Source organism: Chlamydotis macqueenii, chromosome 27 (genome assembly GCF_036417535.1).
Source record: "Chlamydotis macqueenii isolate bChlMac1 chromosome 27, bChlMac1.mat, whole genome shotgun sequence".
Classification (NCBI taxonomy): domain Eukaryota; kingdom Metazoa; phylum Chordata; class Aves; order Otidiformes; family Otididae; genus Chlamydotis; species Chlamydotis macqueenii.
This window is the reverse complement of record NC_141582.1, coordinates 4,275,128-4,290,114: the sequence shown is the minus strand read 5'-3', so window position 1 is coordinate 4,290,114 and position 14,987 is coordinate 4,275,128. Positions and strand designations below refer to the sequence as shown.

At 65.2% G+C, this 14,987-nt stretch overlaps 2 protein-coding genes across 6 annotated transcripts in view; both read left to right on the top strand.

The window, feature by feature from the left end:
• The window catches only part of ANK1 (ankyrin 1), a 38,792-nt gene extending 27,859 nt beyond the window's left edge, over positions 1–10,933 (top strand). For 2 of the 5 annotated variants that reach the window (XM_086767718.1, XM_086767716.1), the window contains 10 exons: positions 204–288; positions 499–573; positions 1,166–1,297; positions 1,491–1,637; positions 3,254–3,806; positions 4,426–4,684; positions 6,004–6,087; positions 6,363–6,521; positions 6,824–6,945; positions 8,531–10,933. In XM_086767718.1, coding sequence (XP_086623844.1) covers positions 204–288; positions 499–573; positions 1,166–1,297; positions 1,491–1,637; positions 3,254–3,806; positions 4,426–4,684; positions 6,004–6,087; positions 6,363–6,521; positions 6,824–6,922 — 1,593 coding nt within the window. In that variant the 3' untranslated portion in view covers positions 6,923–6,945; positions 8,531–10,933. Of the gene's footprint in view, positions 1–203; positions 289–498; positions 574–1,165; positions 1,298–1,490; positions 1,638–3,253; positions 3,807–4,425; positions 4,685–4,706; positions 5,828–6,003; positions 6,088–6,362; positions 6,522–6,823; positions 6,946–8,530 lie in introns of those variants that run through there. The other 3 variants (XM_086767719.1, XM_086767720.1, XM_086767721.1) reach the window with 3 other exon arrangements.
• An 839-nt stretch (positions 10,934–11,772) lies between these two features.
• Positions 11,773–13,855, top strand: NKX6-3 (NK6 homeobox 3). Its single transcript, XM_086767911.1, has 3 exons — positions 11,773–12,168; positions 13,143–13,312; positions 13,389–13,855. The coding sequence occupies exons 1-3, from the start codon at positions 11,787–11,789 to the stop codon at positions 13,617–13,619; spliced, it is 783 nt and encodes a 260-aa protein (XP_086624037.1). The 5' UTR covers positions 11,773–11,786; the 3' UTR covers positions 13,620–13,855.
• Positions 13,856–14,987: the final 1,132 nt, after the last annotated feature.

Sequence of the window (14,987 nt, the reverse complement as noted above, 5' to 3'; positions counted from 1 at the left end):
GCCAGGTCTCCGGCACCTCTGGGAGTGGGCAGCAGGGGCCCCTCCCTCCCCAGGTGCAGGAGACAGCCCTTGCTCTCAGCTCACCTTCCTCCGCGTGGCCATGCCATGCTGCTCTGGGGCTGCGGGAGAAGCAGTGGTGCCACGGCAAAGCTGCTGCCCTCTTTGCAAGCTGGTGACCTCTTGGTTTGTCCCCACTCTCACAGGGGAGTGGCAGTGAGGAGCGGAGGAGGACACTGACGCCATTGTCTCTGCGGGAGCGGTACAGCATCCTAAGCGAGACCAGTTTCGGTACGCAGCCTGAGACAGTTCAAGCCTGCTCAGCACCTGTGCTTGGGGTGCCCAAGCCCGGTGGAAGGGCTGGGCCAACCCTGTCATACTTGTGCTCTTGGCAGCTTCCCTTTCCCTGAGGGTTTCCTTGGTCCCACCTGCCAGGCAGTGTCGTGCCTACGGGGTTGTGATACCCCCACAGACAGCACCCCTCTCCCTCTTCTCCTCCAGGCTCTCTGAGCAGCACGGACAAACCAGACCAGAAGATGGTCGACATAGCAGAACAGCTGGGCCTGAGCTGGGCCGGTGAGTCTGCACCCGATGGCTCTGAGGATGCACAGCACTCCTCAGAAAGCTGGCACTTAGGAAGGCTGGAAATGCACTGCAGGGTGGAGTGAATGTGCTTTGCGGTGTCCGGGGAGCTGGGCCCTGGTGCAGTTGGTGTGCGTGCAGTCCGCACTAGCTCCTCTGGCAGGCTGCCCTTGCCTCCCAGCACCTCTGCTGCACCGTGAGCGTACCGTGGCACTGACGTGAGCCTTCTTGCAGCTGCATATGCGTTCCCACACACGCGCAGATTCCAGGCTAGGGTTTTGTTCTGAGTCACACATATTGCTGTTCGTGGAGGCCTCGCACTGTTGTTGCAGCCACACACCCAACAGCAGTGCCCGTGCTTCTCCTTAGCACAAGACACTGCTGCGCTGGTCACAGCCAGCCTGGGCAGAGGGGCTTCAACCTGTGCTCCGTCCCAGCTCCTGCTCCTGTGTATTCTGCCACGTTGAGTTGTACGGGACACGGGGTCTGTGCTGGGTCTGGCTGAGCCCTTCACAACATCCCTCACCTTTTTGGCTTGGGAGCTGGCAATGTGTGCCGTGATGCTGAGATGTGGTGTCTCCCTCAGAGCTGGCACGTGAGCTGCAGTTTGGAGTGGATGAGATCAACAGGATACGTGTGGAGAACCCCAACTCCTTGCTGGAGCAGAGCATCGCCTTACTCAACCTCTGGGTCAGCCGTGAGGGCAAGAGTGTCAAGCGTGAGTATCTGTGGTGTCCTGGTTCCGGCGTGGAGGTGACAGGGCTGATTGCACAGAGCAGCGTGTGCATGCTTAGGGGTCACTGGTGGGCTTTACACAGCTGGTTCCTGCCCGCTTGCCTGCCTGGAGGGTGTCTGGGGCGTGGCTGTGTTCCCCCAGTGACCAATTCGCTGACACCGGCTTCCCCCTGCAGTCGAGAATCTGTACGCGGCGCTGAGGAACATCGACCGCGGCGAGATTGTCAACACGCTGGAGAGCTCTGGCCGGCAGAGCCGCAGCCTGAAGGGCAGCTGGCGCTACACCGACAGAGATTACTCCCTCTCGCTGTCCCAGATGAATGGTGAGTCCCGGCTTCTGGCAGGGACTGCGGGAGGGCCCCGGGGCAGAGGCCATGCAGGCAGATCAGGGCTGATACCCTGCCTGACCAGGGTGCACCAGTGACCCACTGGGAGCTCAGTGGGCACAGGGTGTTAGCTGCAGGAAGCTTGGCCCTGCCGTTCTGCCTCCTCAGAAGCTCTGCAGGTGAGGTGGACACACATTCCTTATCCCAACATCCAGCCACTGGCTGTGCAAGCTGGGCAGTGGACAGGGAGCTCACAGAGTCCTGGCCGCCTGGCTGTGACGGTGCGCCCGGTCTGGGTGCCAGGCAGAGCGTGCCTGGGTGCAGGGACACAGCCGGGGTCAGCTGCAGCGTGTGCCATCTGGAAGCCAGCGCACTGGGCAGGGACAGGGCTTTGTGCTGCTGCAGCCTTGCGCTGCGGTGCTGCCCATGCAGCGCTGGCTCACCGCTCTCTCCCTCTCGATCTCGCCCCTTGTTCTGCTCTCTCAAACGTGCCACCTAGCACCGCCAGGTGTGGGCACTCCACTGGGTCACCTCTTGTCACCTCTCTCCTTTGAGCTCATCCTGGCCTCTCCTCCTCTCATCTTCCTCCCCTGCCTGTCTCCACTGTCTCCACCTCAGCTGAGCCTGCCGGGAGCCGCGTCCTGCTCCAGTGACTGCGTGTCACCAGGGACTGCCCCTCTCATAGCTGTCGTGCTTGCAGGCGGCCACCCCGGGCCTTTTCCTCCTGCACTGCCCTGCGCTCCTTCCCTTGCTAGCCCTGCGCTGCTTGCCCCCGGCCAAGCACCCATGCAGAGGAGAGGTGCTCTTCCTGTGCGGGGTGTCCCAGCTGTCCCCCATGCCTTGCCTCTGGCTAGCAATACCTGGCTGCTGGGGCGCAGAACAGGTTCTCTACTGGTCTCCGGTGGTGATGGGGCTAGTGGCTCAGAGCTGAAACAGGCTGAGCAAAGCCACCTGCGTGGATGGGAGTGCCTGGCTTGACTGTGGTCCATATCGGTGTGTCGGGGCTGTGTACGAGGCCCTGGGTGATGAGGACGTGACAACGGCTTGTAGCCCTGGAGACACCAACAGGGTTGTAGCGCCCTGGCTGCATCCCATGGGGCGTCAGGGTTGCGTGACATGTAGCAGGGCCATCCTGCTCATGGTGCTACTTCCAGCCTGCTCCTCTGTGCTGCAGAGAGGGTTGACTTTGGGAATCAGTGCCTGCCAGACTTGGCCACTTAAGCTCCAGGCTGACTCAGCCAGCTGATGCTGGATGGGGGCTGTGGGCAGAGACCCAGGGGCTGGTGGAGCAGTGTAGCAAGGAGGGCACTGTGTGGATGGGGCATCGTGTGGAGCCCAGGCCAGTCCTCCCCGCAGGGAGCAGGCAGCCCCAGGGCCTGCCTGAACCAGCCCCAGGGCTCAAAGGGAGGCGTGGCAGCCCATCCCAGGGACCGTGTGAAGGCAGCAGCTGCTGTGAGCGCAGCCTTGCTTGGCCCAGGCGCTGGGGTCTGTGGTAGGACCATCGCTGTCCTCGGGGCAGGCACCATCCTGGAGGCTGTTTCCCTTCACGCCTCACTGTGCTTGCGCGTGCGTGAGACAGCTGCTGGAGATGTCGCCTCTGTCTGCCCATATAGGTTATGCTTCGCTGCAGGACGAGCTGCTGTCCCCTGCCTCCCTGCATTACACGCTGCCATCCCCGCTGCGTGCCGACCAGTACTGGAATGAGGTGGCCATCATGGATGCTATCCCCATGGCTGCCACTGAGCAGGACGCCCTGATGGATATGTCCGACATGCAGGTGTGGTCCTCGGGGCTCACTCCCTCGCTGGTGACTGCTGAGGACTCCTCTCTGGAGTGCAGCAAGGCTGAGGACTCAGACGCCACAGGTGAAGCCCGGTTCCCGGGGCAGCTTCTAGCAGACGTGCATGGCCCAGACCACATGGGCTCTATGGACCTGGTTGAGGATGACACAGTGGACTCGGATGCCATGAATGGCCTGATTGACCTTCTAGAGCAGGACGAGGGGCAGAGGCCAGAGGGGAAGATGCCAGCCAGTGATCGCCAGCCAGAGACCGGGGAGCACGACCCGGAGACTGAAGTCTCTTTTGTTTCAGTTCAGCAGAAGGTGCAAGCCAGGATCACGGCATCACCTACCATTAGCCACGTCGTGGAGAAGAGCGCAGACAGGTACTGTATCCTGGGGCGCCGGGGTGGCCATGGGAGGGGAGCAGAACTGCTTCGCCAGCTATCGCCCTGTGCTGGGCCAGCTGCAGGAATCTCCCAGCTTTGCTTGCTTCTCTGCTGGTCTCCGGCTCTGGAGCCTGAGCATCCGTGGCAGGCAGAGCAGTGGCTTGGGCCGAGTGCCCTGCACCTCTCTGAGATGCTCTGGGGGGCTCCTTGCAGAGCACCGGGGAGGGACCCTAGGCAGACAGCCAGGCCCTGCATGTAGGTTGTGCTTCCCAGAGCCGTCTCAGCCTGGGCTGCATGCTCCCGTGTTCCCAGTGGCACTGGTCCTGTGAGGTCCCTGGCAGGGCTCAGCGATGGTCCCCAGAGTTGCCTTAGACCCTCACAGCCAGGCCGCGAGGCTGTGGGGCAGGCAGAGAGCATGGCAGGGAGCAGGTCTGTGCCCTTTGCGCATCTGCATTTTGTGCTGCTTGTGCCGGGCGCCTGGCAGCACCGTGAGCCGGGGAGCCCAGCGCCTGGCGGGGTGCAGAGGTAGGCTGGTGCTCGGGGTGCGGCACTCCACGGCAAAGCTGACTGCCTCTCTCTCTCTGTCTCTCTCTCCCTGTCCCTCTCCGGTGCCCAGGCTGAGGGACTGGAATGCAGAAGGCTCCTTTATCTCCTGCCTACAGGACCTGACAGCGGGCTCCTGGCAGGAGGGGGTCACCCGACGGCTGCTCCCGGCGCACGCCACGGCCTCCGGGGCACAGGGCCAGGAGCAAGAGCAGGTCCTGGTGCCGGCCGTGGAGCTGATGCGGGTCAGCTCCACAGAGGACAGCGACTGGCAGCCCCAGCACCCCGCGGGCAGCTGGCAGGAGGAGGCACGCAGCCGCTTCTTTGGGCAGGTGAGGGTAAGAGCAGGGGGACCCGGCCTCACAGGAGGTGGAGGCCCTACGGACAGCCCTTTCCTCAGCCTGCTGCAAGGCTGGCCGGGCAAACCTTAGTGCTAGCAGAGGCGCAAGTCTCCTGGCACGCTTCCTGCCCCTGCCCCGGGGGTGCCTCTCAGCCCAGAATAGCCTGCTGTGCTTGATACCTGAGCTCGTGCGCTCCATTTATAGCCCGGCCAGCCTCCCTGCCTGCTCCCTTATTGAGTATCTGCCCCGGCCGGTGGCCCAGCAGCCTGCTGCAGCCAGAAATAGAGCTGGTCTGGGGGCCAGGGGGGCAGTGGGCATCCTGCCACGGCCAGACAGAGCCGGCAGGTATGAGGTGAGGGCAAGCGCCTTTCCTTGGCCAGGGCATGCGCAGCCATCCCGCAGCACGGCCGTGCTCGGAGGTGGTTGCTTAGCTCTGCAGTGCGTATCTTCCGAGCCGCATGCGATTCCAGTGACACCCCGAGCCCCTGGCTCCTGCCAGGGCTTCATCTGTCCCGTGACAGAGGGCTGCGCGCTGCCCTCCCACTGCAGCCAGGAAGGCAGGGTGTTGGCGAGCTGGCAGAGAAGGGGGACAGGTCTGTCTCAGTTGCTGCCTGGTCAGGGACGGGTGGTGCTGTTGCAGTCCTGGCCCCATGACTTTGACTCCTCTCCTCTGTGAGCGCAGAGGACGCCCCACCTGCCCGCTCCCTTCTCACCGCCCACCACCAGCTGAGCTGCGAAAGCTTGGGTTACAGCAGTCCTCCCGCAGAGCGGGGCACTGCACGGGGCAGGCTGCGGACCCACAGGGCTGCCCCTACCCCGGGGGTTTTGCCTGTCCCAGCTGGACGGCATGGCCAGGCTCTGAGCGGCGGGCTCGGACCCGCGGGTCACGCGCCCCGCTGCGCGTGCTGAGGCAGGATGTGGGCTTTCCTGGCCCAGCTGCTGATCGCCCTGGTGCTGCTGGCCTTCTTCCTGGTCAGCTGCCAGAACGTCATGCACATCGTCAGGGGCTCTGTCCGCTTCCTGCTCAAACACGCCCACTGGGAGCTGGACAAGGAGCTCGGGGAGAGCCAGGGTCTGGCGGATGACGAGGAGGCTCTCTCCACCAGGGTCGTCCGCCGGCGCGTCCTTGTGAAGGTAACGAGCAGGGAGCTGAGAGACCAGCCCTGGGGCAGAGACAGAGGAGAGCTGTGACAGGACAGGGCAGGGTGGGAGACAGAGGCTGTGGGGTGCATGTCGGATGTACTGTTTTGCCTGCAAAGGGGCTCCCCTCACCCCCCTGAAATGCTCTGATGTCCCTCCTGTCACTGCAGGGGAACGAAGTCCTTCATCTCCCTGGAGACCAGGTGACTGAGGAGCAGTTCACAGATGATCAAGGCAACATCGTCACCAAGAAGGTGAGTGATCAAAGGACATGATCCGGGCAAGGGCAAGCCGCAGCCTTTCTCCTTTCCTCTCTGCCCCGCTGCCCTGCTCCTCCCTGCAGCCCAGGGGCCCATGCAGGGCACCCGTGTCCTGCCGTCTTCGGTCGTGGTCACGGCACTTCTCCGGCCAGACCCTGCACATGGGGCAGAGGCTGCAAGCCACGTGCGGTTCAGGGCCAGACTGTGCAAGGAGGGAGGAACGGTGCCCTGGGGCTCGCTGTGACGCCTGGCTGTGCGGGTCTCCACAGGTCATCCGGAAGGTGGTGCGTCAGCTGGGCCCTGGTGACAGGCAGGAGCAGGAGGAGCTGATTCTGGAGGGCTCCCTGCAGGAGCCCCAAGACCTGGAAGCTGAGGACGATCACTTCATGAAGTACACCATCCTGCACCGGGACGGTCTGGGGGCCAAGGTACAGTGTGGCTCATAGCCCTGCCTTGCAGACACTCTGCCCTGTGCCAGCGCCGCCTCTGCAGGACTCGCAGCCTCTGGGGCTCCGCCACCCTCTGTCCTTTCTTCTGCCCTGCTCTCCTCTCCTTTCCTCTCCTCTCCTGTGTCCTCTTTAAGGCTTCCAGGGGCAGCTCTTGCCCACTGCACCAGTCTTCTTGCTCGGTGTCTTCTGCCAACTGACTCTGCTTTTCCCTCTCCTGTCCTCTTCTGTATGTCTGTCTGTTCACCTGGGTGTCCTACTTCCTGCCCCTGCTGCTTCCTCAGGAGGAGGTGCAAGTGCGTGTCCCGAAACTGGAGGTCTTCGGGGGCAGGATGGGGGCTCAGATAGTGAAACGAGCCAGCCTGAAAAGGGGGAAGCAGTGACCCCTCAAATGGCCTCTTTTGAGGTAACCCCACCTTTGCTCTTCTTGCTATCCCAGCTCCCCGTGCTGCTGCCTGCATTGAGCTTCTGGTCGTGTGCATCCTCCCGGGGAACGTGTAACAGGGCTGCGCCCCGCTCTTGGCCTGCGGAGAGGGGTTGCCGTGCTGCAGCGAAATGCTGAGGGTGGGCAGCGGTGTGCCTCTGGGCCCAGGCCATGGGTGCCATGGGCATGGGGTACCCTGGCGCTGGGTCAGCCCCTGGGCTCAGCGCTCCGCTGTGGCCGCAGCACCTTGCGTAGTCGGGGTGCTGGTCCCCAGTGACCGGGCAATGAGGTGGTGGCTCCTGGTTGTGCTGGGCTACGGCAGACGGACGATCCTTGGCCAAAGCCGCGCCGGGGGTGGCTGGCGTTTGCGTGGGATGGAGCAGAGCTGTGCCCGTCGTGCACGAGCACCAGCCGTGCGGTGGACAGGACCGGGCCGTGGAGCCTGGTGCCCCAGCTCCGCTCCCACGGGGCGCGGGCAGGGCCGTCGCGGTTCTGCGGGGAGATGGGAGCGGCTGCTGCTGGCAGGCACGCGTGGCGGCGCGAGAGGGCGGCAGTGAGGTGTGCGGGAGCTCCCGCGGCCGGGGGGGAGTGCGGGCCGTGGCGGGACGCTGCTGGTGGGCGGCGGGGATGCAGGAACGTGATGCTTGCAGGGGCTGGGTGCAGGGAACCCGGGGCGGTTCTTCCGTTGATCCCCGGCGCGGGCACCGGGCCATCCCGAGTCCTGTGCGTTCCCGCTCTCCCTGCCGTCCCGCTGGCTGGGACACCAGGCTCAGGGCAGGGTGCTCGGCACGGCTCCCGCACCCGGCTGCAGCGTCATTCTCTGCGCGCCCGCGGCCGGGCTGGCACCGCAGCACTTGGGGGAAGGCGCTGCACACCCGCTCCCCGGCTGCGGGGCACTGCCTGAGCCGGAGAGGAGGCTGCCACGCGGCGCAGTCGGTCCTCCGGCTGTGTCCGTCTGTCCTCCCTCTGCCCGCACTCTGCTGGTGGGCTCTCTGTGGGTGCCTGGCAGGCAGGAGCCTTGTGCTGGTAGACATGTGTCCATGCTGGCCGTGTCCCCGCGCCTGCTGCCTGCCCCACTGCCCAGGCCCCGCTGGGGCTGCCTCTCTCTTGTGCTTTGCTCTTGCTGTTTTCCGTGGCAAGGGAGGGCGTGCGTTGGGAGTCTGTGGGGCCTTCCCCACCGCTGTGGGAGTGAGGTGCAGTCAGCCACCCTTGCTGAGGCTGGGGACTCAGGGCTGGCCTCCTGTATCCCAGAGCCTACAGCAGCCCTCCCAGCCCCTTCCCAGTGCCACATTGCCTTTGTGCAGATCAGCTCCTGCTTGTGGCTGCTCTCTGCGGCTGGGACAGCACCACCGGTGCCATCTATGCCATTGCTGCTGGTTCCAGGCGGGGCACTTAACTGGTGCTGTGTCACTGTGTCTCTGACACCCACCCAAAACTTGTGCGTGTGGGACAAGCACAGGGCGCAGAAAGGGCTGGGGCTGCCACGTACCTGGCTGCCCCCTCCTTCCTCCCGGCTGTGCCACCATGAACGCCTGGTAACCCCATCTCTCTCTCTGTGTCTCTGCAGGATCTCACCTCAACACCAAACCACTGAACTCCACACATGTTCTGACACATACCTGAGAAGAGAGGAGAGGAAAGCAGAGAGTGGAGGGGAGCAGGGCTGGCTGTACATGTTTCTATAGACTAATGGCATGATTTCTGTATGAGATATACTTACCGTCCTATCCGCATGACCGACTGACTGCAAGACGCATGAGCTACAGTGCTTAAAACAGACGGAGGGGCCTCCGTCCCTGCCCCGCTGCTGCCAGGAGCCCAGAGACAGCAGCATGAACCAGGGGCATCCTCTCAGCTCCTCTGGGAAGCAAGAGCTGGACTGGCAGAAAACAAGAGGAGACTCCACCCTCGCCTGTTCGTGTGTGTAAAAGCATCCCCGTGCCTGTGCTCCTGCTGCAAGAGGGGAGCTGGGGCAGCACAGCACTGCTCACCGTGGAAGGAGAGGGGCTTGACCCCTGCCGTCACCCGTGCTGCCTCTGCTGGACTTGCTTCTCGTCCCTCTCAGTGAGTGCCGGGTTACGGGGAGGGCAGCAGTTGCCAGGGGTGCGCGAGGGTCCCAGGGAGCACAGCCGCCCTGGGCAGAGGGGCTGGTGCAGGGCTGCCCTTCCTCTCCCCAGCACCTGCAACATCTCCCGCCAGGACAGGGCTCTGGGCTGAGCACTGAGCTCATTGCTTGTGTTGAAAGTGTAAACTGTACAGCAATCAGCCTTGTGTATATGAACCAATAAATACTATGCAAACCCCTAGGGACACTCTAGCAGTATGTACAAAGCACTGACAGCTCTGCTCCCAAATACCTCTTCAGGCTGCAGGACAGGCAAAACCTTCAGAGTGCATGAGCAGCTCTGGGGACTGGAACTGGAAGGCTGTAGCAGTAAGAGGGCAGCAGGCTGCCCCTGCCCCGTGCCCCTCCGGCTGAGCCTGGTCCCTTCCTGGCCTAAAGAGAGGGGCCCAGAGTTGCGGTCCCGTGGGCCTGTCTGTGGTGCAAGCAGTTTGCGTTGGCTCCAGCTGGGGTGAAGCTGTCAGGCTGCGTTCAGGTGCTTGGGGCCCACGGAGGATGGGCAGTGAGAGCAGGGGGTGCTTGTGGCCGCAGAGTTGTGCCTAGCTCTGCTCAGCGCAGAACCTGCGTGGGAGATGGGCCAGGAGCTGGCAGGCACCAGCAGCCCTGCGCTGCGCACCCCATGCAAGGGCTTTGCAGGGTCCCCTTGCCTCCCCTTGTGCGAGGCCACAGATGAGGATAGCCCAGTGACCTCACGGCTGCTGACCCTCCCAGGACCAACCTCAGAGATGCGGGGGGCTGCTCCCCCGGTGGCTGCACTTTGGCCAGGAGAAACACCCTGCTGCAGCAGCCTGGGCCACGCAGTCACCCAGGGAGCCGGGGCAGCCCCGGGGCCACGCAGTCACCCAGGGAGCCAGGGCAGCCCCGGGGCCACGCAGTCACCCAGGGAGCCGGGGCAGCCCCGGGGCCACGCAGTCACCCAGGGAGCCAGGGCAGCCCCGGGGCCACGCAGTCACCCAGGGAGCCGGGGCAGCCCCGGGGCTAGCCGCTCTGGCAAGGGGAGCAGTGGTGGGCAGAGCTGCGCAGGCAACTCCGAGATCTGCAGCAGGGTGAGTCTGCTGCAACACTTGACCCCAGAGGGGCGGGGTGCAGGTAGTGGCAGTGTAGCCCACGTCCCTCATTCTGTCCTTTGCCTGTCCTGGCCTTTGTAGCACAGTGGTGTGGGGACCCCCTGCTCTTTCCCCTGGAGGTGTCCAGGGACCTGTTTTGCGAGGTCTGAGTTTGCTCTCTGTGGCTCTGTGCAGAACTCACCTCTGGCTTCAGGCCATGCGATGGTGGCCCTGCAGGGCAGCGCGGTCTCACGGTGGCTGTGCATCAGCTGGGAGAGCCCCTGGCTCCCCTGCGGCCGGGAGGAAGCCTAGCTGCAGCGGAGCAAGCGACCCAGCTTAGCCTTGGAGAGCAAAGCACCCCTTCCCTGCCCCGAAGTTGAGCCATAGAGGCACAGACTCCATCCATCGCCCCTGCGGTGTCCAGTGACCTCCCCAGCCCCACTGCCACAGCTGACTCCGTAGCGTCATCCTAGAGTTGTGTGTGGGTCCTGTGCTTCGGCCTCGTAGACGCCTTAGGGAATGTGCTGTGCTGCAACCCTGCCAGGCCCTGCCGTGCCGCCGCTTTGCGCTCGGATTGCTCATGGGGCTGGTAGGGGGAGGCTGCGCCCGACCTTGAGCCTAGAGAATGCTGCAGTCTGCACACTAGAAGCTTTTTAGAAGTTTTAAAAATTACTTTTATTTCCTTTTTTTAACTGTTATGGAAAGAAGCCTTTTGGATCTCCCTGTCGTAGCTCCTGATGTATAGATCATTTCCCTGTACACCAGCTACCCGACTACCAGTTAATAAAGAAACCGACACAGACCCTGGCTCCTCTCTGCTTTCCAAGGGCGCGGGGCGGCCGAGGGTGGGGGCCCGGCTGCGCAGGGCTCCCCTCTGCCCGCACCCCGCTGCTGGGGCGGGGGCGGCCGCGGGGGCCGGCGGCTCCTTGCGCCCGAGCAGGGCCGGGGGCTGGTCCGGCAGCGCGCAGTGTCCGGACGGGGAGGCGGCCGCTCAGCCGCTGCCACCGGCGCCCCGTGCCGCTGCGGGGTCGCACCCGCAGGGCCCCGCCGGGAACCCCGCCCCGCTCCCGTCCGACCGGCGCTGTCCAGCGTCCCCGCGGCCCGGCCCGCCCCGTCCGCGCTATCCTGTCCTGTCCCGTCCCGTGCGAGCTGTGCTGTGCTGTGCTGTCCTGTCCCGTCCCGTCTGCGCTGTCCAACGTCCGCCCCGGCCCGGCCTGCGCTGTCCCGTCCCGTCCCGTCCCGCCCCGCCCCGCCCCGCGCGGCGCTGTCCAGCGCCCGCCGCCGGCTTTCAAAGCACAATTTGTCTGGGCCGGGCCAATCCCGAGCTGGCGCTGCGGCGCAGCCAATGGCGGCCGAGGCCGCGGAGACCCGGCCAATGGGGGCGCGGTATTCTAATAGCCCCGCTCTTTATCAGAGAAATGTTGGCTCGCCCCAAGCCCAAGTTGGGTGTCCGGTGCCACCTCGCCGGGTCACGGGGCTGCCCGCGAGGCACCGCCCGTGCCTGTCCCCAGGCCCTGGCCCCCGGGCAAGCCTGCCGCTGTCCCAGGGCCACCCAGGTGCCCGCCGGGGCCCCGTAGCCCCTGGGCCGGTGGGGATGGGCCGGCCGTCGCACCTCTGGGGAGCCAGGCTCTGAGGGCCACCTCAGCACTGGAGCCATGGACGCCAACCTGCCGGGCACCTTTCTGCTCAACGGCCCCTCGCTGGGCCCCTTCCCTGAGGCCAAGGCACCCGTCTGCCAGTACTCGGTGCAGAGCTCCTTCTACAAGCTGGGCCCCCCCGGGCTTGGCGCCCAGCTGGCTGCCGGCACCCCGCACGGCATCTCTGACATCCTCAGCCGCCCCGCAGCGACGCCGAACAGCAGTCTCCTCCCTGGCTACCCCCACGCGGGCGGATTTAATGGACTGAGCTCCCCAGGCATCTATTACGGGCCCCAGGTGGGGGCCCTCCCCAAGGCCAGTGGCGAGTACCTGCCGCGGGGCCGGAGCTGCTGGGCAGAGGCAGCCCCAGACTGGCGGGGCAGCCGGCAGTGCAGTGGCCGTAAGTACAGCGGGGCCGAGGTGGGTGGGGGGCGAACGGGTGTCCCACAGAGCCCCGACCCATCGGCACCAGGGCAGGGATGTGGGGCACGTGAAGCACGGCGGGCCACCCTGTGGGAACGGCCACGGCGCCAGAGCTGCTGGACCTCAACCTGCCGCAGAGGTTTCGGCTCAAGAGCAGGGACAGCTCCAGTGGCAGAGACTAATGCTTTGCTTCGCCCCCCCAGGCAAGGCACAGCTGGCCAGGACAGGCAGAGCCTGCCACCCCAGAGACCCCCATCCCTCTGGCAGCCTCATGGGGGTCAGTGCCCAGCCCGGGGCAGAGACGGGCAGGATGGCTGCCCTGGGCTGGCAGCACCACCCGCCTGGTGGAGAGCGGGCAGGGGGATTTGCAGAGCGCGTTGCTGCTGTGCCAGAGGGTGGGCGGGATGGGTGCACGCCCTGTCCCTCGGGAAGCCCCGCCGTGCTCTGGGCCGGGGGCTGAGTGCAGCTGCTCAGCGCCTGCAGCCGCGTCCTCTTCCCCCTCTCCAGGTGATGCCCTTGGAGCAGGCGGGTCAGGCAGGCAGCTCCGCTGTCCGCTTCCAGCACAGCTACAAGCCAACCAGCTCTGCCTGCCTTCCTGCCACGCGTCCTGCAAGATGTGGGGCACGGGGACGTGGTGTTCCCGGTGCTGTGTGGCTCTGGGGTCGTGCGCTGCTGCTAACGACCCTTCCCCTCTCAGCACAACAACTTAGCACTGTCCCCGAGCAGGACGTACGCAGCCCAGATCTGGCTCTGTGGGGCCTGCACAGAGGGCAGCTCAGCCCTCCTGGGATGGGGCTGAAGGCAGAATATGGTTTTAATTTGGAGAGGCGTCGGCGTGGAGGGACTCTGTGGCCGATGTGCTGGTGCTGCGTTCGGGAAGGGGAGAGCTGCCCGAGCCATGCACTGCAGAGAGCCCAGGTCCTCACCCGCCTCCCTTCTCCTCTCCTGCAGCCCCTGCTCACCTGGCCGACAGCATCCATAAGAAGAAGCACACGCGCCCGACCTTCACGGGGCACCAGATCTTCGCTCTGGAGAAGACTTTTGAGCAGACCAAGTACCTGGCTGGTCCGGAGAGAGCACGGCTGGCCTACTCCCTTGGCATGACTGAATCCCAGGTGAAGGTGAGTGGTGGTCCCCGCGTGGCACGGGGTGCGTGGCGTGGCGGCTGCTAACTGAGCCGGGCCCACGGGGCGACAGGTCTGGTTCCAGAACCGACGGACCAAATGGAGGAAGAAGAGCACCCTGGAACCCTCCTCGTCCTCGCAGCGGGCAGGGGGCTCTGGCGGGGAGCGAGCAGCCTCTGAGACCGAGGATGATGAGTACAACAAGCCCCTGGACCCCGACTCGGATGACGAGAAGATCCGGCTGCTGCTGAGGAAGCACCGCGCAGCCTTCTCGGTGCTGGGCTTGGGTACGCACAGCGGCTGAGCGCCAGCGCAGCCCGTTCCTCCGGGCCGTGGGGAGCCCGGCCTGGCCGCCTGCTTCCTGCTGGGAGGTGACCCCCCGCCCAGCAGCTGCCCAGCTGTGGGGATGGGGTGGCTGCTGCCCCCCTCCTGGTGGCTCCTGCCCAGGGATTGTGGCTCACAGGGCTGGGAGCAGCACGTGTGGGCAGCGTCAGGTGCGGCCGTGCTGTTGGCATTGATGAAATAAAGGTCCCAGCCCCAGCCAAGTCGCAGCGCTTGCTTCGTGGGCGTGTGGTCCGGGGTGCCCTCATGGGGCTGGGCCGGAGAAGGGGCTGGGATCGCATGTACGGGGCAGGGTCTGCGTGCCGGGCAGGGGAAGGGGCCGTGGCTGTGGTGCTGTGTGTGGGGCAGGAAGAGCCTACAGGAGCTGGGCAGCCCTGAGGACATTTCCCAGGGTTTTCCCTGGGTTGGGCGTGCACCAGCAGGAAGAGGTGCTGGTTCAAAAGTCACTCGTTGGGGCCTCTTGTTGGAACCTATTAGCAGCAAATAAATATCATTTATCTTAACGGTGTGAGTGAGAGCCCATTCACCTGTCGGGGCTGCAGGATTGATGTGGCATCAATAGCTCTGGTGTGTTTGCCTGCCAGCCTGGTGGGCCCCCCTCCTCCCGTACCGCACCCCCGTGTGTGTGCACGTGTGTGCGTGGGGGTCTGCACGCCCCCGCTCCGGCCCCCCATGGCTCAGGGGTGGGTGCCGCACAGGCCTGCCTGTCCCCAGCCGCTCGGGATGCCAGAGGGACTCCCGCTGGCACAGGCACGCTGCTGGGGCCGGGAGCCGAGAGCCAGCCGAGGGCCAGCCAGGTGCGAGCAAACAGACCGGCCGTGTCCCAGGAGGAAATCGATCGGAGATACGGTGCTGCCGGCCCATCCTATACTGATCAGCGGCGTGTCTCAGGAATGGGGGAGGTGCTGCAGCCCAGGCTGCTCGCCCCTGCGGCACAGGCTGGTGCCCAAGCCCACCCCTGGGCATGGCCGAAACCCCTGGAGCACTGAGGCTTTGCGGAGGCCCCGAGCCTTGTGGTGCGGGGCTGTGGACCCTCGCTGTGCGGCCCATCTGCCAGACCCCAGGGCCCACGTTTGTCTCCAAGTCCTCCCCAGTTGACATGTGCCGGGCTGGGGGCACTGCAAGGGGTCCTGGCTGCTCGGCAGCGCTTTCCCAAGCTCAGGGAAGACGGATCTGCCCCCGTTGGCCCCCGTCCAGCCCTCCCCAGCGTGCACGGTGCTCCTGTGCTCCCCGCTCAGCCCTGCAGCCCCTGCTGCCTCCATGGGACACGCGCCAGCGGGCGGCAGGGCTGAGGGACCCGCTGCGAGACCGTGGCAGGTTGGATCCCGCG

Bases quoted from the DNA above. Each gene is read 5' to 3' on its own strand.
- NKX6-3 (XM_086767911.1), top strand. From the start codon at position 11,787: ATGGACGCCAACCTGCCGGGCACCTTTCTGCTCAACGGCCCCTCGCTG. The intron at 12,169-13,142 runs GTAAGTACAGCG...CCTCTCCTGCAG, and splicing joins CAGCCGGCAGTGCAGTGGCC to CCCCTGCTCACCTGGCCGAC. The intron at 13,313-13,388 runs GTGAGTGGTGGT...ACGGGGCGACAG, and splicing joins TGACTGAATCCCAGGTGAAG to GTCTGGTTCCAGAACCGACG.